Source organism: Arvicola amphibius, chromosome 18 (assembly GCF_903992535.2).
Source record: "Arvicola amphibius chromosome 18, mArvAmp1.2, whole genome shotgun sequence".
Lineage (NCBI taxonomy): Eukaryota > Metazoa > Chordata > Mammalia > Rodentia > Cricetidae > Arvicola > Arvicola amphibius.
This window is the reverse complement of record NC_052064.1, coordinates 6382447-6408704: the sequence shown is the minus strand read 5'-3', so window position 1 is coordinate 6408704 and position 26258 is coordinate 6382447. Positions and strand designations below refer to the sequence as shown.

The window sequence follows — 26258 nt, the reverse complement described above, 5'->3', positions numbered from 1 at the left end:
GACAGACTGGTAGCTTCCTCAGATGATGATTATGGTCCAATGAATTAAGCTCATAAGTGGTTCTATTACTAGGAATAAAGTAGGATAAGAAATTAGATATACAATGTGATATATACTTAATGTGTAATCAATGATGCAATCTAATTCATGGCCTTTATATTAGTAAGGGTTCCAGAGAGATGAAAATGATAGAGAGTATGTAAACACACTTTTATAAGAGGGTGGTATTAGATTGACTGATGTGACAGAGGCTAGGTAGCTTAACAATATCTACCTACACTCTAGAAGATCTGAAACCTTAAGAGCTGCTTAGTCCAAAAGGCCAGATGTCTCAGCCATGCCAGCCTAAGACAGAAGACTTGGGAGAGGCCAGAGAGGTTGCTAGTGTTCGGTTCACATGAGAAAGCTGAAGAAACTGGAGTCTGATGTCTGCAAAGGGAAGCAGCAAGAACAGCAGCAATAACAGGGATAGATCATTCACCAACAAAAAACGATAAATGTAGGTAAGCAACGCTGCTCTTTCCTTGGAACTCTATCTCTATATACTGGACATTTGGAAGTGTCTATTTCTCAAGGGATTTTTCTCCATTCAGTTCATCCTTTCTGCAAACCCTTGGACAACCACCCAGAGATGCACCTCTTAGCTGAAGACTGATCCCATCAAGTTGACAATCAAAATTAACTGTCGCAGCCCTCAAAAGTTTCATTTATGATCTACATTATTAAAAATAGTTCCATCTTATGATTCTCGACGTTTGTCACAAGTTTCATAAAATAGTCTGTTTTATGATACATGGTAATATTTTTTCACTCTATCACATCCTACTTCATTTTGTTAAAAATAAAAATTCACAGCCCTCAATCATTAAAGCATTTTCAATACCTGTGAATAGTGAATACTGGGAACAATGTGAAATCTGATTTGGCTGATAAGATTTTCAATTTGTCAAAAACTCACTGAGTTGTCTAATATGTATTATACAGATTTTAAAATGAATTCTATGTCACTCTCTGGTCTCTGGGTATATAAGTAAGGAGATACTAGGCAGGTGAGAACAGCACAGAATGCTAATCAGAGAAAAACCTAAAATGCAGTATTTCTCAGAATGACGACCAGGGGGCTGAGGTATACTCAATCTGTGCAGAGATGACCCTGGATAAGAACCACGGCTGTAAGACAGATTACGATGTCCCATTGCCAGAAAGCAAAACACAAAACAGAGGTGGACAGACAGCTACCTCAGAGTCTAGACAGCCAAGAAAGAGTGACAGAACAGCAGAAAGAAATGATGTTAGCAAGATGCTGGAAGTAGTGTCAGCTAAGAGCTTTGGTGTGGAAGGTCCTTCTGTCTGTGTGTTGCTTTTATTGGTTAATGAATAAAGAACTGGCTTGGCTTATAGTGTGGGAGGAGGAGGTGGAGTTGGGGAGACACCATGGAGCAGCCACGAAGATAGATCTGCTGGAACTTTGGCTGGTAAGCCACAACCACGTGGCAATGCACAGATTACTAGAAATGGGATAAATTAAGATGTAAGAGTTAGCCAATAAGAAGCTCTAGCTAATGGGCCAAGCGGTGATTTAATTAATACAGTTTCTCTGTGATTATTTCTGGTCTAAGCTAGCCAGCCGGGAAGAACTAGCGGTCTTCTCCAATAGAGCCTAGCAGCATGAGAAAGTAGGTCAAGGGCCTACTCTACAGCTTGTTCTGGAAAGCTGTCAGTGGCCTCTGGGGAGGTGGTAGGGTGAACGCATCCTAGGTAGGAAAATGGAAACCTTACCCAAGTCTTACTCTGATCTGTTTAGCAAGTAAGCTCCACTTCTCTCTCTGCCTGTTTCCATGGGCATCATGGAGCAAAAACTCATCTAGAATATACAGAAATAACAAGAATCTCTACAAGGCAGACAGATTTCCAGCACTAAATGGTGATGAAAGACTCTAAGCTAGTCAACTCTGTGGTGAATTTCTACAGATCATAGCAATGTTGTTACGTAAGAAACATACTGGAATTTTCCAGAATAAGAAGTTTATGGTATATATTTTAAATAATACTTGTTATCTATTTATGTATCTCCTGTTCCCCAGGACCTTGGAACCAGTGGAGCTAAAAACATTCTCATAAAACAGTCTACTACTACTTCTTTTTCATATATAGTAACCTGTGGTCTGCTCACTAAGAGGCTGTGTGGGAAGATGCAAGACCTAGATTTTGTTCCAAATCTTGAAATACTACTTTCTACTAATAAGCTGCATGGTGGGTCACCATGACTAAATACTTGCTTTTCCTACCCTTGCCTTCCTCTTAAAAGTCATGGAATATTACCTCAGTTTCCATTTCTGTCCCCAGTGCCTGGACACAGTCTAACAAACAGACAGCTATGACTCTCCTGAATATATTGCTTCGCTGGCTGGTAGGTTTATATGCTCCGGGTTGCCCAACAACATATTACTTCCCCTCACAAGCATTTGTCCCAGGCTTACAATTTAACTAACCGCCAGAGTGATTATCCTTCACCTCTGCTTGCATGTTTTGTTTTCTCTAGTTGGAAATAATGGTTTAAGCTTATCTGGAACAATTATTCTGTGTAACTAATATGATGAAAAGTATGACTCCCTAATCATCTTTCTACAGTTAACTCTTTTGGAATTTGGAATTTTGAAGATTTTATAAAGAAAATATAGGACATAAACCATACTTGATTTCATAGTCCTTGCGAGTCTGTGTGATAACAAAGCAGACTACTCTTTCTTTTCTTCAGCAAGATAGAAAACTAGTCACATGCCATAAATCAAATAAAGAACATTAATTGTTATAATTCACATTAACATTTCTTGCAAATTACACAAAGTTTCAGTTTTCAGAGCTTATTGTTGTTGCTGTTGTTACTGTTGACCTGTATTAAAACATAATAGATACTAAGGAGCTGCTGACCATTGCCAGTTGTGGTGATGCGGGATGTCACTAGTTTTGACCAATTGTCTGCTGAGATCTTGGCATCACTAGCACTGGTAACTGGGAATCTTCCGCAAGGATCTTCACTTACCCTGCAGTGTTTTGGAGTCTGAGACACATGAGTACCTGTTCCTTTGTCATCTGTCTGTGACTTATTTTGGGTGTTGAATCTGAGTAGGTTATGCAAGATTTCTTTGAATTTGATGTTAGTGGTATCCCTGAGTTGTTAAATTATAACTTTACCCAGAGTTTGTCTCCAGTCCAGTTCCAATAAGGCTGTCAGTCCCCACATGCTTTTTCTCTTCTATTATATTTTTTTTCTAAAAGCTTCAAATATTTGGTATAGGGGTATAAATTGGAAATAAATAAAACATGATAGTTTTCCACTTTTTTTATTTCTTCCATTATAATATTCTCTTTTGTTGAGGAAGAAGAATAATTCCCACAAGGTACTTATATAGCCCAATAGGTTAATACTAAATGAGCATTCAGAAGCCAGAATTAAGTTTTTTATAGCAAGAAACAGTGAGCCAAACAATTCAGTAAAGCACTTTGTATACATTTTTACTTGAGGCCACCGACTACTGTTTCCTTTCTCCTGTGGAGTTCTGACTTCCTCTGGACTGTGGCTTTAGGAATTGAGTGAGGGAATGGGCAATTGGTAAGTCTATACCTTTTGATACTGAGCCGACAATAAGTAACACTGGAAAATTGGGGAAAAAAAGGGGTGAAAGGATACGTTGTGTCCAACATTAAGAGGTAGCATTATAGATTTCAGGGCAAAAGCAGATGAATGTTGACCCTTAGCAGTTATATGTTGAGGACCAGACAACATTCCCAAGACATCATCAGAGGATTCCCCAGCTATCATCTCACATCCCCGATGAGTTCTGATGTCTAACTAGGAAGTGTTGTTAACAAGGAGCCATACATGGTAGTCAATCTTGTTCAGGGAACAAAATTTCCAGATTTCTATTATGGCTTCTCAGCCCACTTCCTACCTTCCTACCCTCTAGAGCCAGCGACCTGAAAATGACCCTAAGGGTTATGTGGGTGTTGCTTCCAAGTGTCTTCCGGTGGAGCAAATTAGACCCAATTTTTCATACATGTATTTATGCTTGTATATCCATTTTAGATGAACTCATGGTTTCTGGAAATTCTTGCTAATTTTCTATTAAATATCCTGACGAGAAATTTATTATCACTGTCACTTGGCAACAATATCTTTTCAAATTGTATTGATGTGAGCCACAAGTGCTATACGGTAAAATACAATTTAGAGATAAATAGACAGACTCATGGGAATGTCCTCCAATGAAGAACCAGACTTGCAGACATCGGGAACACTTATCTTTTGGATAGTCACTGTCAATTCTGTAGAAATCTTGTGAAATCGTGATGTTTCTCCCTTCCATGATGGGATTCATTCCAAAATATCCCAGCAGTGTATAAATCATCCTTTAAATCTGACTTTTCCTGTACTGGCAACTGTATACCTTATCACAGACTGTGGGGCCATGGTGTGAAAACATTTACTCAACCAAACCTTTGTTCTATTATTCAAATCTACATAAAGCTAGTCCCCCACAATTATACTTATGGACATAACTTACTGACAAGAAAGGAGTCCTAGGCAGGAGACACTGAGCAGAGAGACAGTGCTCTTACAGATAAACAGGTCTAGGCAACCCTGAATTCTCTAACAGCAGACTCAGGAAGGGGTAATCTACTGGCCTTTGCTGTACCCAAGCAAGCTATTAATATTCTGTACTCAACTTCAGCTTTCATTTGACACAAAGAAGTCTAGGAAATTATCTGTTTATACCTTTACCCCTAAAATATACAGGAAAAAAGCTTGGGTCACTAAACCAGTACCATAGAAAGAAATTCCTTCTCACCTGGGTACCACTGGATACAGCATCCTGACACTTAGCCTGGGGTGGGGGGGGGGGGTAAAGCTCCGTCTTAATCCTCCGCACATCTGCCTCGCTAGGGAGCTTCAGAGCCACGCCCCTTCTGAGACATGAGGCACCTACATTGTTAGTCTTTTATCCATCCTGTTAGCTCCAAGAAATGCATGCTTGGTATCATTGTTATTTACCAGAGAATTGTTAACTACAGCTGTGTGGGTATATAAACTGGAAACTTTGTGGGAAGGGAAAGGTGAAGGACAGATGGAACATCAAAAGGGAACATTAAGAGACCATTGGAGAGAGCATAGGGAAAATAAGTGGGACTTTTATTTTCCTATAAAAAGATTTAGGTGAGTTAATTTATTTACCCTCAGACCTCATTTGTCATGTTTTCGCCTGCAATACGATCCTTCTGAATCTTGAGGGGTCTAGCAGGGATTAATCCAAACATAAACCTCGATATTATATTGTTATGTTCCTACTGTTGTGGAAATGATGTTCACCCTTTGTGCTGTCAATGCTGTGAAATCTCTCTGAGTGCCCCTTTCAAGGGAATGAAGTTTTCTGCCAGTGCCAGTTCCTCTTGGGCAATTCCACACTTTCCATTGTCCATCCTCTGCTGAGTCTGTGTCCTCCAAAGAGTCCCCGCCTGAATCATTTTTGGGTTTCCTGAGGAATATCAATGCCCACATCATTTCTTCTGAGCCTGCTCTGGTGTGATTCCCTTTCCCTCTCTCACCCATCAGCCTCCCTTCTTCCACGCACTTGTTTTTGCTGCCCGGGTTCCCTTTTCTGATTACCCATTTTATAAAATGTCATGTGAGTTTATCACTAGGAGAGCAGAAAGCAATACATGTTCAATACTCATCCCGTCTATGTCAATAATGAGCAGACAGTCGTCATGAACAGACGCAGAAAGAAGTCATGTGGTTGGTCGCTGATCAGGATGCTCGTATGTTCTTCAGGAACTGACTTGTGTTAACTTATAGTTAACACCCCATGATCACTAAAACTGGAGCCAAACTGTTGGGAAAGTCGCTCTTAAATAAAGTGTGTAACCTAGCAAATATGGTTACAAATAACTTTTCATATTTATAGATTCTTTCTGTCGATGGACAGAGGCCTTTCCAACCAGACATAAAACTGCTCAGACTGTCACCAAAAAGCTACTTGAGGACATCATTCCGAGGAATGGTATTCCTGTCCTCTTAAACTCAGACAATGGATCAGCCTTTATCTCTCAGGTAATGCAGCTCCTGGTAAGGGCACTGGGGGCAAATTGGAAATTACATTGTGCTTAGAGGTCCCAGAGTTTAGGTCAGGTCAAGCGCATGAACAGGACCCTAAAAGAGACCCTTACCAAATTAACATTGGAAATTGGCAGTGACTGCGTGACTCTCCTTCCCTTCACCCTTTATAAGGTTTGAAATTCACCCTATACCTTGGGATTAACCCCCTTGGAAATCATGTTTAAGAGACCCCCTCCTATTTTGCTCAACTTAAAATCTGAGCTTATTGCTGAGTTTGATTATGCTAACCTGGTTTGTTTTCCTAGAGGCCATGGCTCTTGTGCATATGGACATATGGTCTCAGTGAGGGCCACTTATGAGACAGCTCCACCACCCATACCACACAAGTTTCAGCCAGGAGATTGGGTCTTCGTAAAGAGCCACACTGGAAAGGTCCATATAACATGATCCTGACAACTCCAACGGCTTTAAAGGTAGACAGCATTGCCACCTGGATTCATCACACCCACACCAGGTGGGCAGATCCAGAGATAGAGGACCCCACAGAATCATTCCAGAAAAAAAGGCCCCTCATGGGGAGTCGAACGTCAAGGTAACCTGCTTAAGCTTAAACTTAGCCGTCACCCTCCATCATGAAGGTCCTATACTCACTGGCACTGTTCACCCTTTGGTATCCCACATTTCCTGCTAATCCACTCCAACCTGCAGATTGCACTTGGCCTGTCCTCGACACCTCTGGAGAAATCCTCAAGCAAGAATCAGCCACGGCTCCTCCTGGGGCCTGGTACCCTTCTCTAGAATTTGAGATGCATGATTTATTTATTTCTGACCAACCTAGACAGGCACCAGCTGAGAGAGCAGTTTTGATATCTTCCCAGGACACATGACTGAGAAGCTCTGGTGCCAGCAATGTGGGGGAGCTGAGTCTTACTCCTGTGCATCTTGGAAATGTGTGCATACTGGACCTATCTGGTGGCCACCATTGGTAAGAGATGATCTGATCATTGTCCAATGGGGTAAATATGATATGGGCTGTGGGTCTTATGGAAGATAAAATTTACTGATCAAGGAGAACAGACTCTGATTGAAGAATGGAATACTGGTAAAACCTGGGGTATTCAAATCTATGATGGTCCTGGGCCTTATCTTGGGCCAGTCCCAGGGGCTCTCTTCACTATTAGATAGAAGTTCAGACAAACCACCCAGCGGCAATAGGACATAATTCAGTCTTGGTACCTCAGGAAGCTCTAGTCACCAGGTCCCCAGGAGGGGACCAGATATAGTGAAGAGGCGAGCAGGCCTGCTTTTCACCACCTGGCTAGCTTTACCCGAAATAATTACACAGAAACTGTATTCATTTAAACACTGCCTGACCCATTAGTTTCAGCCTCTTATTGGCTAATTCTCACATCTTGATTAACCCATTTCTAATAATCTGTGTAGCACCAGGATGTGGTGGCTTACTGGGAAAGATTCTAGCCTACATCCGTCTCGGGTTGAAGAATCATGGCGACTGACTCATTTCCCTTCTTGCCAGCATTCTGTTCTGTTTACTCCGCCTACCTAATTTTCTGTCCTATTAAAGGGCCAAGGCAGTTTCTTTATTAACCAATGAAAGTAACACATAGACAGATGACCCCCCTCCATCAACCAGACACCAGTAGTCCACTTGGGAACCACACCTCAGGGCCAATATTTCTTATATGGTCAACACCCTTTATGGGACTTGATTTCTAAAACCTTCCGGGTGATAAATGCCCCGAAACCAGATTTGACTAAAGAATGCTGACTTTGCCTCAATGCTCAGTCCCCCTTTCTATGTCGGAGTTGCAATAGCTGATGATTATACCTTAGTCTCCCAAAAATCCTGCCCTTGAGGAAAACCAGGAAAAATTTTACTACAGCAGCTGACAGGTACGGAGACCTGTGTAGTGCCCCCTGGAAGGCAAGCCAGCCCCCACAGGTTTACGTAACCAGACCATCACTATACAAAATGACACCCTCTATTTGGCGTCTGCTGGATGGTGGGCTTGCACTTCGGGGCTCACTCCCTGCATTCATGGGACAGTTCTTAACACAGGACAAGGTTTTGGTGTAATGGTCCAATTGTTCCCCAACATAAAATATTATATAGAGGCCCAAATGGAACTGATCTTGTCCCCTGTTCCTGCCAGGGGAAAACAGGCTATAGGGGCAACAGCTGTCTTGTTCTCTTCCCTGATAGGACTGGGCATAAATGGAGCAATGGGGGTGGGCATCTCAGCTTTAATCCTCCAAGATAAAACCTACCAGGTCCTACAGCCGGCCATCAATTCAGATCTCAAAAACATAGAACAGTCTGCACTCAAGTTAGAGACCTCTTTAGATTCCCTAGCTGAGGTTGCCTTACAGAATCAAAGAGGTTTGAACCTCCTTTTCAAGCAACAAGGAGGCCTATGTGCTGCCATGGGGGAAGAATGTTGTTTCTAAGTCAATCATTCTGGAGTAATGATAGGGAACAGACCACTCATGCAGAAGCTGGATGGTATGAAAATTTGTTCAACTGGTCTCCCTGGTTAACCACTTTACTCTCAGCTCTAACAGGCCCCCCTAACAATCTTGATGCCTGCTTACTCTTGGTCCCTGTCTCATCAATAGATTGATGGCTTTTGTTTGAGAATGGGTCAATACTATCAACTGATGGTACTGAGGTTCCAGTATCACCCCCTTGAGCTCCTGGACAGACAGGACCCATGATTGAGTCCTGTCATTGGTACTTGTGAAGGGGAAAAATGTAAGGCCCAGGGAAGCATGGTACACACCTGCCAAGAGGGGTTCTATAGATCAGCAGGAAGGTAGACCTGAGACTCAGTTTGCCCTAGGGCAATGTTAGCTCTTAGACTCCCTTCTGTTCCCATTTTACCCTTGCACCTTTTCCTTGCTGGAGACAGCCTTAACAGATAGATACAAACTTGTTCTGTTTTCACCCTCAGAACGACTACTTCAGTTTCTTCATTAGCTCCAATTCAAAATCAATGCAGAATGGAAAGTTCTAGTTTTGTGAAAGCTGCTAACTTATTATAGACTGTTAGGAAATACAAGTTAGTCATCTTTAAAATACTGATATAATTACAGGAATAAACCTTATTTAGTTTCCTGTATATGTTTTCAAAGTCAAACTGAAAACAAGTAACTAGAAACAAAATTTGTCTAATCAGATATACCTAGACAGCCCTCATACTTCAGAAATCTGCAGAATGTGGCATTTAAAGTATGACTAAAAAGCTTATTATATTAGACAGAGACTTCAAGATCCTAGTAGTAACTGAAGAAGATTGTGGAACACCATGATGTCTCCACCTGGATTACAATGATGCTGACCACTGGGCGAGATGCTCTAGTGCAACACCTGCTGTCATGACCTGGTCCAGACTGTGGGCAAACAGCAGGACATTGGAGAATTGATTGTACAACTTTTCCCTAGACAAAATAAGGTCGGTTTTTTTCCATGTCTCTTTTCCACAGGAAAAAAAAATTCACCTTATGGGCCTGGGTAAGACTACAAGACTGCTGTTCTGAATACTTCTGTCTCCAATGCTATGGAGACCTGGGTATGACTAACTGTATATGGACTCTGGTCCCTGTCATTTTTAATAGATCTAGAAACTACTTGATCTGTTCTCGGGAATACTTTATTTATATTTCTTGGATCTCTAATAGTACTAATGGCTAGGGCAGTTATAATGTCAGTTTAGCAGCAAAAGGGTATCCAGATCCTTCCACAGAGCTACAGCCAGCTTGTTAGCTCATGGTAGATAGATGGTAGATAGAGAGATAGATAGATAGATAGATAGATAGATAGATAGATAGATAGATAGAGAAATCAAGCTTTGTTTTTCCTAAAGCTACTAGGTCTCTTAAAAAAAATGTTTCAAGGTCTGAGGATATAAAAGTTCATAAGCTTTGAGGGCCTGAAAATGACAAGATATAAATACAGGTTAAGATATGGAAAATGTTTCTGATTTCTTCCCCCTCTATAGTATAGTTCTAATAGGCTGTTAGAGCAATGACTACTTACTGTTTGGGTCACAAGCTCAAGATTTTATATTTATTATAGTTGCCATTTAAATATGAACTAGAAGGTGTTTCTCATCAGGCCAAAGGCATCTCTGCCCAAACCATACATAGTCCTCTGGACAGCAGAAAAATATGCATGCTTCTAACCAAAATCTGTACATTTTTGCTAGGACTCAAAGGTATGAGTCTATTCCTTCTGTTTTCAGATACCCTTTATCTGGTCATTTCTACAATATGGATTTCAATAATATATTATTTTTCTTTAAGTACATAAATTTTAACTTCTGTTCCTAGTTTAAACTTATCTCAATAGGCTTCCAGATGCATCTAAGCATCAGTTGCTGACTACAACCTGTTCTGAATGTCGGCGAGCCTGGACTTCCTGAAAGCTGATGTGGACCAGTCCAGCTGATATGAACATGAACATTCCCTGTCCCTTCAACAGTCTGATGAGTGCCCCATTGCCTGAATTCCCTCCCTACTTTTGGCTAGCCTTTCAACCTACTTGGGCCCTGATAACAATGCCCCAATGTCAGCTTGAAGTAGCTGCAGAAAGGAACACGTCATCCCATGCTCCCTGCCCAGAATAGGTTGAGAGGCTGGAACAAGGCAGAACTCCCTGGTATAGGGGACAAAATAACTACCTATAGTGCCCATTAATATACCAGAAAAATAGGCTCAGAATAGTCAATTAATGGATTTATTAACTAAAACAGTTCTTATGTCCCAATAATACCTCCTTAAAACCATGGGCAAACAGGACCCATAACTCGGTCCTGTCATTGGTGCTTGTAAAGGGGGAAGTGTAGGACTCAGCCAACCATAAGCTTAATAGAAACAGACCACCCAAAGGAAGTTCTTAACTTCCAACCATTATCACCTGCCAGTGTAGGGCTCAGCCACAGTAAGCTTAATGGAGGCCTGAGTCTCAGTAGTTTACCCTGAAGCAATACCTGGTTGCAGGAAGAACCACAAACAGATTACCCAAGCATCACCCAAGAACAGGCCATCCAAAGGAAATACCTAATGTTCCAACCGTTGTCGATAGAATCATTTTCCAGCACACTCACCAGGACACCCCCCAGACAAATATCAGTCAATCATGGGTCCTCAACCTTAGAAACCCCTCACCCCCACCTTTACTACTATAAAAACCCAACGCTAACTGAGCTCAAGACTCTTCAATTATTCCAATACATTGGACACATGGAGAGACTGAGTTTGCAAACTTGTAAAAAAAAAAAATAAATAAAGGCTCTTTGCCTTTACATATGAGACTTGGTCTCCTTGTTGGTTTGGGGGGTATTTCATGGATCTGGGCATAACATTCACACATGGGCTATTTACAGATGTTCTCTGAGAAGCCTAACTCTTTGAATGTTCTTGGGCCCAAAGATCTTTCCGCTCAAGTTGGAGGTAGCTCCCGGTCAAACTGGGGCAGATGAGACAGACAGATTTCAGAGTCACAGCTAAGTACTGTGCTGTATTTCTACTCACTAACTTTTCTTGTCACATATCCGACTTAGGAAGAAAGAATTCATTTGCGTTTAGAATTTTCTCCTTCCAGGGGGTGAGCTTCCACGGCCTTTGTCTTGGAGTAAGGAAAGCTTCCTGGATCCAGGAATTGATATTTTGATTCCAAGAGCGACATCTAGAGACGGAAAAGTGCAGCTGCGAGGCTACTCAAGCTTAAACTCCTCTTTCCCAGGTTACGGGAACTGCTGACCCGGGTACAGAGGCCAGGGGCCAGTTTCTGACTTCCTCACATTTCATCCAAACGTGGCCCTCCGTTCTAACAGCCATTGTCGAGGAACCACACGGTGAGCTGATCACAGTTCAGCTAAAGGACCCCAAACTAAAAGCGCTTAGTGAAGTCAGTATGACTTCCAGGAAAAGAACATCAGCATCTTAGGGATGGAAGTGGGAAGGGCAGGTCCCAACCTTGTCTTTCTCTAGTCTGAACAGACCTGAGCAAGATAGGAATTCTCTGGCTGCTTGGAAGCAGTAGTTTGCAAAACAGCACTACAGATCGGGGTGACTGCCATCTTCCTGGAGTAGGAGGCAGTTCCTTGGGAAACCGGAACAATGTGCCCTAAGCCAATGGAAACAGAATTTTTCTGTCTCCTTGACCTCCTTTGTGAAGCTCTTTCTCGGGCTTGGCTTTCTTTCCTCCTTCTAACGGGTTGATTTGCTTTGTAAAAACTAGCTTTTGTCTCTCTTATTTCTCCAATCCAGCAGCACCTGTGGATCTGCCCACAGACATTCCTCAACCCTTTCAAGCTTTCCTGCTCTTTGCTACAGCTGTATCAGCCTGGAAATAGCCAAGGAATTCGGGTCAGGACCAGAAACTCAGGACTGTTTTCAACAATCAGCTCGGCCTAAGGATTTTCCTCCTCCACAATCTGCTGTGGTCTTCCAACCTCGGGCTGAAAAGTTCCTCTGCTCTAGCTTTGAAACTGGGAGGGTGTGCCTGCAAGTCTGCTCTGGTCAGTCTAACAGTTTATGTTGTAATGGCACACTCTGAAATCGGTTGATGCTAATCTATTAAGTACTTGTCTGATGGTTTTAATTTTTTAAAAAAAACTTTCTTATTGTATGAGTGCTTATGGGATGTAGATTGTGGGGATGGAGTTTGGGTCCTTAGGCTTACGCAGCAAATGGGAAGCCCAGCCAATCACCTTGTTTGTAAGGCGTGTCCCCCTTAGGCTAATATTTACTTATAAAATCTTGCGGGCCTGCAGCCCGCCTGCTCTTTGTTTTCCTACACTCCTCGCTGGAACCTTGGATTTGTAAGTTCCCTTTTCTTTCCTTTATTAAAGCTGAATATTATATATATTAAAGCTAGTCTGGTTAATCATAACTGCTGATCAACCATGCCCCTTCATTTTGGCGTCCAACTTGGGGCATTTGGGAGTCCAAGGCCGAATCCCTGCCACACAGTAAACAGAGGTAGAAGCATACTCACATACAATGTTCAATATACAAGAATCAACACCAATGCCATTTTCTAAAAACAATAATTCACAAATACCAATCATCCCATCAAGCCATCTTGCAGGCTTTTATTTTGGGAGGCTATCTACTTACTTCTAACTGGAATCAGAAAGCATTATGGACTTGTGACCACTCACCACATTTGAGATGGCCCAGGTTTTTTGTTTGTTTGTTTGTTTGTTTGAGACAGGGTTTCTCTGCGGCTTTGGAGCCTGTCCTGGAACTAGCTCTTGTAGACCAGGCTGGTCTCGAACTCACAGAGATCCGCCTGCCTCTGCCTCCCGAGTGCTGGGATTAAAGGCGTGCGCCACCACCGCCTGGCTGAGATGGCCCAGGTTTAACTGTCATAATGATTCCCATGCTTCTAACTCCTCTTTGCATCCACTCTCCTTGAGTGGATTAACCTGTATGAATTTAATAACCACCTAAATGTAAGTGACTCAGATCCGAGTGTTTGCTTTAAATGGCTCTCCCTGAGCTCCAGAGCTATTTAGCCAAGGAAGCATTACCATTTGGATGGCGCCCAGGTCCCTAAAATTCTGCCTGCCAGAAACTGAACTCTTCCAATTTTGTCCTCCCCCAAAGTGTTCACTTGGCATTTGCTCATCCAGTGATAGCCACTGTTATGCCCAGTCCGTGGGGACCCCGAAAGGCCACCAGAGAGACCGACTTACCAAAATGCAAAAGCAAGGTTTATTGTGTGCACAAAACACAATAAACAGCAGTCAGGGACCTAGTCAGTGCAGCAGTTCCAAGAGGAGGTACTGTGACCTTCTAGAGGGCATTATTTAAACATAAAAACCAGAAAAGTTACATTAGCAGGGTGTATGCTGGCAGGTGATCCTATCTACAATAGTTGGAACATTAGGAATTTCTTCTGGATGGCCTGTTACTGGGTGGTGCCTGGGTAGTCTCAGTTTGTGGTCTTTATGGGAACCAGGTATTGCCTCAGGGTAAACTACTAAGATTCAGGCCTCTGTTGAGCTTGTAGTGGCTAAGTCCTACAGCCACTACTCCTCTCCGAGTCTCAGACATCCTTCTGGATTCCTCTCTAAATAAATCTGTCACTTCTGCCTTTTAAATAGCTTTCTGAAATGCATTTTTCTTCATTTCCAATCTCTTCCTGGTGCTGGATTATTAGATAACAGCTACACTGCGTGGCTGGCAGAGTGTGGAGCCCTAAGGAATTCCCACCCCTTTGACTGCTTGTCATTTAAGAATATTCCCTTCCCGTGAGGCCAGCAAGAGGGGGCAGCAGGTGATGTCGCTTGCAGTCAAGCCTGCCAATCATGCCAGATCTCAGTTGGTGGAGGAGACCAATTCCTACAAGCTCTCCTCTGACCTCCAAGAGCACGAATGAGTGTGTTATATACTTGTATACACACATACAGTAAATAAGCAAATGTAATTTAAAAGTTTTTTTTTAAAGAACTTTACTTTTATCTGACAAAAAGATGACTTGATAAACCAAAACCTAAGATCAAAATACTGAAGAGCCTGCATTATCCTCTGCCCAAGAAATAATTGATAAATAAATGTAAAAGGAAGACAGTCCTAAATGGATGTTCTTCAGAATCTTTATAACTTGCTTAGTCATGGAACTTTTTGCACTCTTCTTTATTTTGTTTTTTTTTTTTTTTTTACTTTTAAAAGGGTTGGAGGAAGCACCACTTAGTGTTTCTGTTTGGAATCTCCATGTTGGGGTCCCATTCCACATTCAGGTCTCATTCCTCCCATTCTAAACTTCTCAGTGTGCCAGGCTGAAGCCCCTCCCTAGTAGCTACCCTCTTCAAACTCTGCCCCTTAGAAAGCCCACTAAAAGTCAGTCACTGGAGCTGCTCAAGACCATGCCTATAGGCTGCTTAAGATATGGCAGCTGTATTTGCCATGTGATACCACTCCTGCCCTCCTGAGGGTCACCCAGGAGTACTTTGCTCTGTTCAATTAAATTTGGATTTATTAATTTGACTTGATTGGCTTATTACATTGGTGGCAACTGATTCCCATGAACTGGGGGTTCAAAACTTACCAGTCCCACATAATAAGAAAATTTTATACTCAGTCATTCTGCCAGTCTCACATGTGAAAGGTGTAAAAACAGAGACATGAGTTATGTGATCACCACTCCACTCCCCAAAGAAGCAAGAGCCAGATTATACCCACAGAGTTTGATTGTACATAGAGATGGTTTCCTCAGCCACTCATTGGAGAAGCATTCATTATTGGTGTGTTACAGGTCTAAAGGGAAAAGTAACCTTGCAATAGGGAGCCAAGTAGTACCACAGTCACACTGCAGAACAAACCCCACACAAGAGATTTATTGGGAGAGACACAAGAGGGTGGTTGCCTCTCTTTGGGTGAGAAACATCAGGGAACTAAGCAAGAGACAGGCTAATATAGGGTTCCTTGGGAGAGGAATTTTCCAGGGTAGAACTTTCTAGAGGAATGGTGAGATTTCAAGTCAACCCCAGGGACTGGTGGGATTTCAAACTCAGGGACTGGTGAGTTTTAGTAGGTTTTCAAGCACAGAAGAGGGCTCAGACCTTTCACCCTATATTCCTCCCCCTATTTTGTTTATTATTAACAAACAGCCAGAGTTTGGAAAGGGAGGAAACATTAATCAGTAGGACACTTCCTGTTGATCATGAGCATCAAAGTCCTTGGTGAGTTTTATTATCATTCATGATGCAGGGTGATCTGAGGCAGCCCCATGAGGGGCAGCAGCAGGTGACTCAAGGCCTCAGTGGGTGGCCTCAGGACTGAGAGGGAGACAGACAGATAAGGCATGCAGAGAGAGCTTGGGGATAGAGTTTATTTAGTGGGTATTGGGAACAGCATAAGAGTGAGGGAGGAGAAATGGAGACAGAAGAGAGAGAGAAAAAGAAGGGGAGAGGGGAGAAGGGAGAGAGGCAGCTGCTGCCTTTCCAAAAGAAAGGCAGACAGACAGAGAGGGGAGAGAGAGAGAGAGAGAGAGACAGAGAGAGAGAGAGACAGAGAGAGAGAGAGACAGAGAGAGAGAGAGAGAGAGAGAGAGAGAGAGAGAGAGAGAGAGAGAGAGAGAGAGAGAGAGAGATAGGTTTACATAGCCAGTTCTAAGCCACTCAGGACTACATAGTGAAACTCTGTCTCAAAAGAAGAAAAACAAAAACCTCTGATTAGTAAGCTAAAGAATTTGTGTAAAATGATATAAAGATGAAAAAAAACAGATGGGAAATTTTCAGGGAGATAGAAACTATCCCCAAAGAGGAAACAGAAATGTTTAAAATATTCCACCTGTTCAGATATATAATGTCCCCCACAGGCTACTGTATTTTGGGTCAGTCTCCTGAAGACACTGGGAAGCTGTGGAGCCTTTCAGGAAGCAGAGGCTACCTGGAGGAAGAATATCACTCTAGCGACTGGCCCTGTGGCGTATAACTCCGCTTCCTGATTCATTCAGACAGAAACAAACAACCTCAGGCTCCTGCCTCCACAGCGAAGAGCTGCCTCTGCCGCCATGCCTTACCCCCATTTTGGGATGCACCCACAACCACAAGCCAAACCAAACACGTTTTAAAGATGCTTCCTGCCAGGTGTGTGGTTACAGTAAGAAGATTAACGTGTGCATACACAATAGCAAATAGTGAAGGCTTTTGTTAGTTTTACCAGTAAAATTTGACAAAACGGATGGAAAAACATAGTACTATTCGAAGAGAGAATTGGAATTACCTGGTGCAAGTGAGAAGCAAACACGGAACACGCAAGTTCATGGGTGTGTATGTTCAGGCCTGGTGAGGTCGGTGAGCAGAGCGGGGAGCGCTAAAGATAGCATGTCCAGCCTTTAAGGCCTGCCCAGTGCATGTGCGTTGGGGGGGGCGGGGCGGACGTGGTTACGTTATACACAGACGACGGAGCTCACGCATGCACGCAAGGGCTCACACAGCTGTGTCAGATGTAAGTGATGCAACCATGCTGCATGTGGGTCACGCCTGAGGGCTTGTCTGCACATGTGTAGCCCTGGAACTCAGAAGTGTCAGCCATGTTGTGGCTGAATCATAACATTCCACGCTTTTGTTTATTTTAAAAATTTGGGGCGTTTGGGGGTCTTTAATGGGTGGGAATGGGGTGCTGTAAGGTCTCTCATGACTGCTTCCTGCTGATTTTATGGGCGCCATGACGTCTCTCAAGACTGCTTTTTGCTGATTCTGTGGGCATCGCAGAGTTGAGATGCTTGATCACATCCTGGGATCGTCGATTACTTTTGCGTTTTTTTCCAGGCTCTGTGGAACTGGCTGGCTGGCAGCTTGGACCTCACAAGATGCTGGAAAGGCAGAAAATTATGTCTGGAAAAAATTTTAGATCCTGGTGATTAAGGGAGGAGAGTCCCAAGATGGTAGATAGAGGATTTGTTTTTTTTTTTGAGGGGTGGAAGAGAAAATTTCCAGGGGTTCCCGAGACTAGGAATGATAAGGGAAAAATTAAATGATACTTATTCTGGGCAAGTCTAGTTCATGTAGATAGGTCCAATTGGCTCCCTGGAGCTTATGAAAAAATATTTGAAAAGAAATAAATTTTAGACATATTAAAAGCTTATAATTATGATGGTATAGTGTTGGAATAGAAGACAGTGGGGAGGAGGGAGGAAAAGAAGGGGTAATTCTTAGAAAGGGGAATTATTAGACCCCTCAGTGTTTTACCTGAAGCAAATCTTAAGGCACTTGTTCTCTTTAGCATCATGGTATGACCTGAACATCCAGGAGACACTGCTGCAGTCAGTGATAAACCTGATATGTTAAAGTCTGTTTTGTGAGTTTTTGGAGTCTGGGGCTGTGAATGTCCCCAAACTCGTTATTGTTTCTTACCACCTGGGCTTTTGGCAATCCTTGTATCTCCAGCTCTATGTTTAATGATGGTCCCTGTAATAACAGCTGAGGGGCTAACTGGAAATTTAAGTATGACATTGGAGATATAGAGAAGTTGGTAAAGCAGGTAGGAGAAAGAGGAAGAGTATATGGAGTTTTTGACACAGGAGGGTTGAGTACGGTGATGAAACTTTTATTTTTCTGTAACTGGAGAAAAAATGGCTGATCTTGAAACTTAAGGGAACAGGGCCCTGTTTGGGTTACTGTATACGAGGGGGTATCTTGGGCTGGAAGAGTAAAAGGTTTAAGGTGAGACAGGTGGATCCAATGAGAGTCCTTCAAGCTTGGCAGCTGTGGGAGTTAAAAGAATTACTTTAAAGTGGTCCTGCCATTTACGGGAAAGGAGTGAGGGGCATTGGTTTGGGGGAGAGAATAGCACCTGATCCCCTATTTTAATCGGTGGAGGGCATGGATTGGCAGGCACATGGTTGAGGTAATGAGTAGTTGGTGAAATCCCATACTAGGGAGCAAAGATGGAATAACAGTGGAGTAAACAGGTAATCAGAAGAGAGACAGGTTTTAGGTGAGAGGCTGGGGGTTAAAACTGGCTGCCCATACATGACCTCAAAGGGTGAGATGGAAAGGGGGATTTGGGGGAGAGCCCTAAGCCTAAGAAGGACCAGAGGCAAAAGTTTTACCCAGTCAAGGTAAAGCTCCTGTGACATCTTAACAAGAACTTTTTAAAGGAATGGTTAGTTCATTCTACCTTCCCTGAAGACTGAGGATGGTATGGGATATGAAAATGCCAGGAAATGTTAAGAGCCTTTGATAAAGTTTGAGAGATCTGGGAGTTAAACTCCAACTGAAGAGAGGTTGGGATTCCAAACCGGGGGATGATTTCTCAGAGAAGTTTTGTTTTCACAGAGGACGAGATTCTGTGGATTGCTTCTATCCCAATATGGTATGATAGACCACGCCCTCCTGAAAGGTTGCTGTGAACACCCTCAAAAAATTACTTCACTCAACTGCCGACTGAGATGAACCTAGCATGCAGGTTACACCAAAGGTACTATTAGGCGGCCAATTTAAATTATTATCAAAATTGTAAAGAGGCCATTTTTTTAAAAAAAAAGATGAACAAGTGTGGGAATCTGTAAGTAGGGGATTAAGGTCTGGGGTCTTCCTGTTAGCATATTTGTTAGTCCCTCACGCACTGTGGTTTGGACCCACCCACCATGGAACCTGCAAAGGTCTCATGTGTGCCTCTTTACAACAAAACTAGTTGCGGAAATAGTTACATAAAGGCTAATATAAATGCATTCAAGGTTTTTATTGTAGCCATTCCAAGATATTTAACTACCAAAATCTGTGCTTTTTTTCAATGTGACATGACCTGACTAACAGCATAGGGGTAGTAAAACAATTTAATTATATTTCCAAAAGTTAAAAATTTGAACTATCTGCATGATTACCAACATTTAGATAGGCAAATGGGACTGATGTGGGAGTGTTTTCTATCTGTTGCTTTCATTGGTTAATTAATAAAAAAACTGCCTTGGCCCTTTAATATGACAGAAAATTAGGTAGGCGGAGTAGACAGAACAGAATTGTGGGAGAAATAAAGCTGAGTCAGGCAGATGCTTCAGGCAGTAACCATGCCTCTCCTCTCTGAGACAGATGCAGGTTAAGAACTCTCCTGGTAAGCGACCACCTCGTGGTGCTACACAGATTACTAAATATGGGTTAGTCAAGATGTGAGAGTTAGCCAATAAGAGGCTGAAACTAATAGGCCAAGCCGTGTTTAAATGAATACAGTTCGTGTGTTGTTATTTCGGGGCATAAGCTAGCCAGGCGGCCAGGAGTTGGGTGGCAGGAACACAGCCTGCTGCTCCTCACTACATGGGACCTATGAACTAACTAGATATTTTAATTGTCCTGATAACAGAAAGTTGTTCACAACTGACACTGCTGTTTTTGTTAAGCAAAAATGGTAGCAATGTTTTATAATATATTTTAAAATGTACTACAATAAAAGTACAAAATATGAAAGTGAAGACTGAATTCTTACAGTGTTCTTCAAACAATAAATGCATAGCTTTTAACTAACCACATTATATACTCTATGGAAAAGACCTAAACTACTTTAAAATGTATAAATCGTAGGCAGGGGAGGAGAGAGATGGCTATCAGTAAAGCACTTGCCTTGCAAGTATAGCGCTGTTTAGATTCCCCAGCACTTTTGTACAGTGAGACTTCGTAGTCATAGTATCTCCTCATCACCTGACATTTGTCCAGATTACAGTACCACGTGTTTCAGGACAGCCCAGGGAAAAGCCACTCATGACATTGATCTCTGACCCTGTGGGCACAGAGGAAGGAAGCATGTCTTCTGGCTGCCCTGCAAAGAACCGTGTGTGACTGCAGGCTGGGCGTTGACACTGGGTGGTGAAGAGAAAAGACTTATGCCATTTTACACCCAGGCCCCATCTTTGTGAGTGTCTTACCTAGCAGGCACCTCACCCCAGGTGCCCCATCCCATGTACCTGTAAATTCAGAGAAAAGGCACGACCAGCCCCCAAACTGCCTGGGCTGACCAGAGATCTGAGGACAGTCAATCAGAAGCTAGACAAACAAGATTTTTACAGTTACCAAGCAGTTTTTTGGAAAGTTACAAAAATCCCCTTTTGACTTGGAACCAACTATTGCCCTACCCAATCTGGTAACGCCAAGGCATGTAACTCCTTGCTTGTGGTTTTTCCCTTTCAAGTCCCCTGTACTGTAATATGGGCCTTCCTCCCTCGCCTTGTGTGGGACAAAATCCCTGCTTGCAAACCTGTACAACAATAAATAAACCTTTGTGTGATTGCATCAGTAAGTCAGCTCCATGGTGGTCTCATGGGAAGTCTCGCGACTCAGGCTTAACAGGTGTCTTCCTCAAGCAAACACTACCTTGCTCTTTTCAGGCAGGGTCTCTCACTGAACCTGGAGCTCATGATTTAGCTAGACTGGCTAGTTGACCTCAGGTATCCTCTTGTTTCCACCTCCCCAGAACCGGGAGAAGCAAGAAGCATCTCTATCAGGCATTTTACAGGAACATCTAAGATCCAAAGCCTGGTCCTCAAACCTGCAGGGTTAACAATTTAAGGCCTATCTCCAGTTCCTGAACATCTTTTAATATGCTTATATCAGTGTATATTTTTTCATGATATAGCTGTTGAATCTCCAGCAATCAGTTTTTAACAAAAGTAAATAAACAAGCAATTTTAGGGTTTCTATTGCTGTGAAGAGAAACCATGACAAGGGCAACTCTTATAAAGAAAAACATTTAACTTGGGTTGGCTTACAAGTTTAGAGATTCAGTTCACTATCATCATGGCGGGAAGCATGGTGGCATGCAGGCAGACATGGTGCTGAAAAAAAAGGGCCCAGAGTTCTATATCCAAATAGACAAGCAGCAGGAAGAGGTAGAAACTGGGCCCGACTGGAGCATTTGAAACCTAAAATCCTACTCCCAGTAACACACTTCCTCCCACAGGGCCACACCTCCTAATAGTGCCACTCCCTAACTCTATGGAGGACATTTTCAGTCAAGCAACAGAAAAAAAAACAACAAACAAAACCTCTATTTTTTATTTATTGAATCTACATTATCATTTTGGGAAAACCAGGTTTTAACAAACATAATTCTTTCTTTCTTTTCTCCTCCTCTTCCTCCTCCTCCTCCTCCTCCTCCTCCTCTTCCTCCTCCTCCTCCTCCTCCTAGCTCTTGTAGATCAGGCTGGTCTCGAACTCACAGACATCTGCCTGTCTCTGCCTCACCCGACAGCAACAAACATAATTCTTACAATACAGTACAGTTGTTTTTAGAAATGTCTTTTTATTGTCTTTTAGTATTATTTTTTTTTTGTGCAGGCCTTACTATATGTCCATTTTATTTGGTCCACTTCATTTCTAAGTACTTCATAGTTCTTCATTGCCACTGTGTGAAGACACACAGTGTCTTCACCTGGAGGTCTTGGAGGATGACTTGTTAGAGTTGGGCTAGTGTCTCTTTTGAAGAAGCAACTAGATTATTTCCTCCATAGGCAGCTGTTCAGTAATACATAGAGGGCCTCTTTCTAATCTGGGTGCACTTTTTTTTTAAAAAAAAAAATCTTTTTGCACCGGCTATAACATCTATATGTAACAGACACCACTGTGAATGTTATCTTTTATTCTTAGAAATAATCTACCGTTGTCCTTATTTTGTATACAAGGAAGTTTAAATGAAAGTTCAAAGATCTCCTAACGTCTCAACGTTCATAAAAGTTGAGTCAATGTTCCCAGGCCAAAATTTTTTCAGGACCCCAAAGCCCTGTCTTTTAAGACGAATTTTCCTATTTCTATACATCCTTTCCTTTAATTTCAAGGCTCTTCTAATATCTTGCTTCTAGGTGCCCTGCAGATAAATACAAATGTAAAGAAGGCGTATGCTAAAGACGACGTTATGATGACTCCTATTGCCCTAACCAACACTCTTACACTTCTACATCTCGTTCCAAGCTTGCACAAACAAACGAAAAATTAAATTTATTAAATCCCACAGAGTTCCCTTTCGCGCCGAATGTCATCCACTTTCCACCAGGGGGAAGCCTCTGGGTACTTTTTACCGAAGCCACCCGAGGCGTGTCGTGAGACGCCCCCGACGTTCACCCCGTCCTCCCAGGATTAGGGTGATGAGCAAAGGGCTGCACAGCTGTGCTCCGAGCATTTACAGGGCGCCGACCACCGAGAACCGCCGCCCTGGAGGCTAGAGCGGCGGCCTCGCTGCGCGGGCTCGTGACGTCACTGCATCGCGCCGGCGCCGCCTGCATCCCAGCCTCCGCGCTTCCGGGAGAGAAGCTGGTGGTTGAGCATCGTGAAATTGGCAGGAATAGACTCCGGTGCTGACCGGCGGCTACCCACCCTGCGGTTTCGGGTGGTACCCGCCAGAATGTCCCACTTGGAGAGCCTGGTCCTCTGTCGAGAGGCTCAGGTGTCCACCTTGCAGTCCCTGTTTGGAGAGGTATTGTGGTCAGACCGTTTCCCCAATTAGAGTCCCGCGCGTCCTGGGTCTGTTGCGGGGTAGTGTGTGGATGGCGAGACGGCCGACCATCATCTCTTACCCAAAGAGACTTCTCAGTCCGTTTCAGAGACTGCAGAGGAAGGGCTGGCCTGCCCCGCAGGACATTTCCTAAGAGGTCCTCGTTTCAATGGGGCCGTAGTTTGCCGATTATGTGAGCCCCAGGTAGCTTCTGCAAGTCGCTACTGCACAAGCTTTATGTAAGAAGTTTGTTTGCAGAGTGTTTACTAAGTGCAAGTTCACCCCCTTGCAGTGAGGTATAGATTAAACAAATACAAAGAGGTGGTTGGCTTCAAGACCACTTAGGATAATGCTGTATTTTAGCCTTTAAAATCCTGCAGATTTTCCACAATTATAAAAGCCAGGAGCGGTCTCATCTGGATTTCTCTCTCCCGGACTAGCAGATGAGATGCTTTAGATGGGAGAGCTCCTCTGCAAGGAACACAGCTATGCTTTTTATAGACGGGGTACCATTCATTTCTCATGTGCCTTTTGCATTGTTCTCATTAGTTAGAATTGATTTCCCTTGGATCGTTGAAGCACGTTTAATAAAAACTCAGAGAGAAAATGGGGTTCAACCTGAAGATCCAAAAGTAAAGCAGCCATCCACTGGCTCTTACCTTGACCTCAGTTTTAAATGGTAGTCCTGCCTCCAGGAATCTCAGAATGAGACTGTGTGTGAGAGCTGTCTCCTCCTGTCTTCTAGTCCTCTCTAGGGCTGGAATTAAAGGCATGCACTGCCCAGTTTCCATGGCAACTAGTGTGGCTACTGGGATTAAAGGTGGGTGTTACTACTGCCTAGCTGTAAAGCTGACCAGTGTGGCTGTTTTACTTTCGCAATCCCCAGGCAAGCTTTATTAAAATACAGTTGGAAGGCCACTACAGATCTTATCTGGAATGTGAGTTAATGCGAATATCCATTTAGTTTTTTTTTTTTTTTTTTTTGGTTTTTCGAGACAGGGTTTCTCTGTGGCTTTGGAGCCTGTCCTGGAACTAGCATTTAGTTTTTAAAAATGTACTTTCATCCAGCTGAGTGTTGGATGAAGTCTAAAGTGACCTATAAAAGTACCGCCATCTAAAAGGGTCGCATCAGTTAAGGTAGAGATCAGCTGCATCGACTTTTCTAGTTTTAGTGCATTCAGAGTTACCCATATTATTGAAATACATACTTGGTTGTGCCCTATACATTCCTTCACTAGACTTGATACACCCAGATTACTCCAACCGAAAGTACTCAGAAAGAGGAGTACTTTTAGCAAATTATGTTTAATAAAAGCAGTGTTTTTCTTCAAGGAAGTTTGCATGTGGAAAATACAAAGAGTTACTGTAGCAACTAAATACCAAACAACAACAACAATCCCAAAATAACAACAACAAACAACTAGCCCATGATTCTTAGATGATGATTGTTTGTTTAGCAAGTGTATATTTTCTGAGCACCTTCATTGTGGAAGGCACTGTGCCAGATTCTGGCTTGTTACAAATGTTGGGGAGGTTTGTGAAGGTGAAAACTAACAGTGTAAGAGTTCTTTTTAACTCTACCTAACAATATAAACATTGTTATTAAGGAGGAATGTGCTGGTTACTGTTGTCATCTGGGAAGAGAGAACCACAATTGAGATAATGCCTGCCACAGATTGTCTGTAGGCAAGTCTGCAGGGCATTTTCTTGATTAGTGATTGATGTGGGAGGGTCCAGCCCACTGGGGAAGGTGGTATGGGGAGCAATCCAATAAGCAGCCTTTCTTCATAGCCTCTGCATCAGTTCCTCATCCCGGGACCCTGCCTTGAGTTTCTGTCCTGACTTCTCTTCATGATGAACTATACCTGAAGCGGAAATAAACCCTTTCCTCCTCAAGTGCTTCTAGTCGTGCTGTGACAGCGATAGAAACCCGGTAGGGCAGGGAATATTGAAGTAGGCACCAAAGAGTAGATGTAAGCAAGTGTGGAAGCATAAAGCAGATTTCTAGCTTTGAAAAAACTGTCGAAGGTGGCCATAAGCTTCCTTTCTGCTTATGAAATGGTATCCGAAATAATTTCTAAGATTTAGGTCTCCCCAGTAAATTTTAACCCTCCAGAGTCTCGCCTGTCTTTAACTGTTGTCTGTACTGTTCAGTATCTTATAGTTATCGGCAATTAATGGCTATCTCAGAAATATTGATACTATTGGATAGGCCAGTAAAACCTTTGACAGTTTGCTTCTGACAAAGCCATCTCTGCATATGCGTTTTAACTTTTTTTGTGGTGCTAGGGATCAAATCTAGGACCTTACACACTCTAAGCAAGTGATATACCACTGAACTATACCCGTGTATCTGATATTGCTATGTAGAGTTCATCAATGTTTGATTTGAGGAAATATATACACTTATGCCAAGATAAATAATTATGCATAATCAGAAGTATTTAAGATTTCCTAGGAATAAGACTTCAAAAATGTCTCGTGTTTCCTTGTTTTAGTTTTAAACAATAAAATGTATAATGAAATTGTAGCCTACAAGGACATTAGATTCTTTGAAAAATATTTAAAATATAGTATAGGCAAAATTGCCCATGAAAAAAAAAATCTCTTAAATCTCTTAGAAAGTTGAGTTTGTATATGCAAACCCATGTAATAATAAAATTACTGTTATATGATAAATGGCTAATAATGGCCACATATAATTTTTCAAGATAATTTCATAAGGGAAAGTGCTTTGAGTTGAATTTAAGTTCAGAATACTAAGACTTTACCTGTATGCATCATTGAAATAACTTGGGTTTAGTATTGTACTGTACCAATAGAACTTTCTTACCCGTGGGTAAATGTTCATTTCTGGGTTCGTGCAGACATAAACTGGGCCTTTCTTTCCTAGAGACATCACTTCAGCTTTCCATCTGTCTTTATTTACGGACATACTGCCAGCGGGAAGACCTATGTAACACAGACTTTGTTGAAGGCGTTAGAGGTAAGGATGCCCCTGAGCCTGATGTTAATGGACCTTCATTCCTACGCTGCTGGAGAGGGAATGGACCCAGATGACTTACTCTGAGTTTCCTTTCTCTAGAGTATCATCAGCTATAGAAAGCATTTCTACCCAAATCATGATGGAATACTTTGGATGTGTATAAGCCTCAAAAGCTATTAGTTATTAACATAAATCCTGACAGTA

General features: G+C 42.5%; 1 protein-coding gene across 1 annotated transcript in view; it reads left to right on the top strand.

Moving 5' to 3' along the window:
• Nucleotides 1-22857: 22857 nt before the first annotated feature.
• Nucleotides 22858-26258, top strand: part of Orc5 (origin recognition complex subunit 5) — a 56904-nt gene continuing 53503 nt past the window's right edge. Inside the window, exons 1-2 of the mRNA XM_038315377.1 lie at nucleotides 22858-23050; nucleotides 25962-26054. Of these exons, the coding sequence (XP_038171305.1) occupies nucleotides 22979-23050; nucleotides 25962-26054 (165 nt within the window). The 5' untranslated portion in view covers nucleotides 22858-22978. The remainder of the gene's footprint in view (nucleotides 23051-25961; nucleotides 26055-26258) is intronic.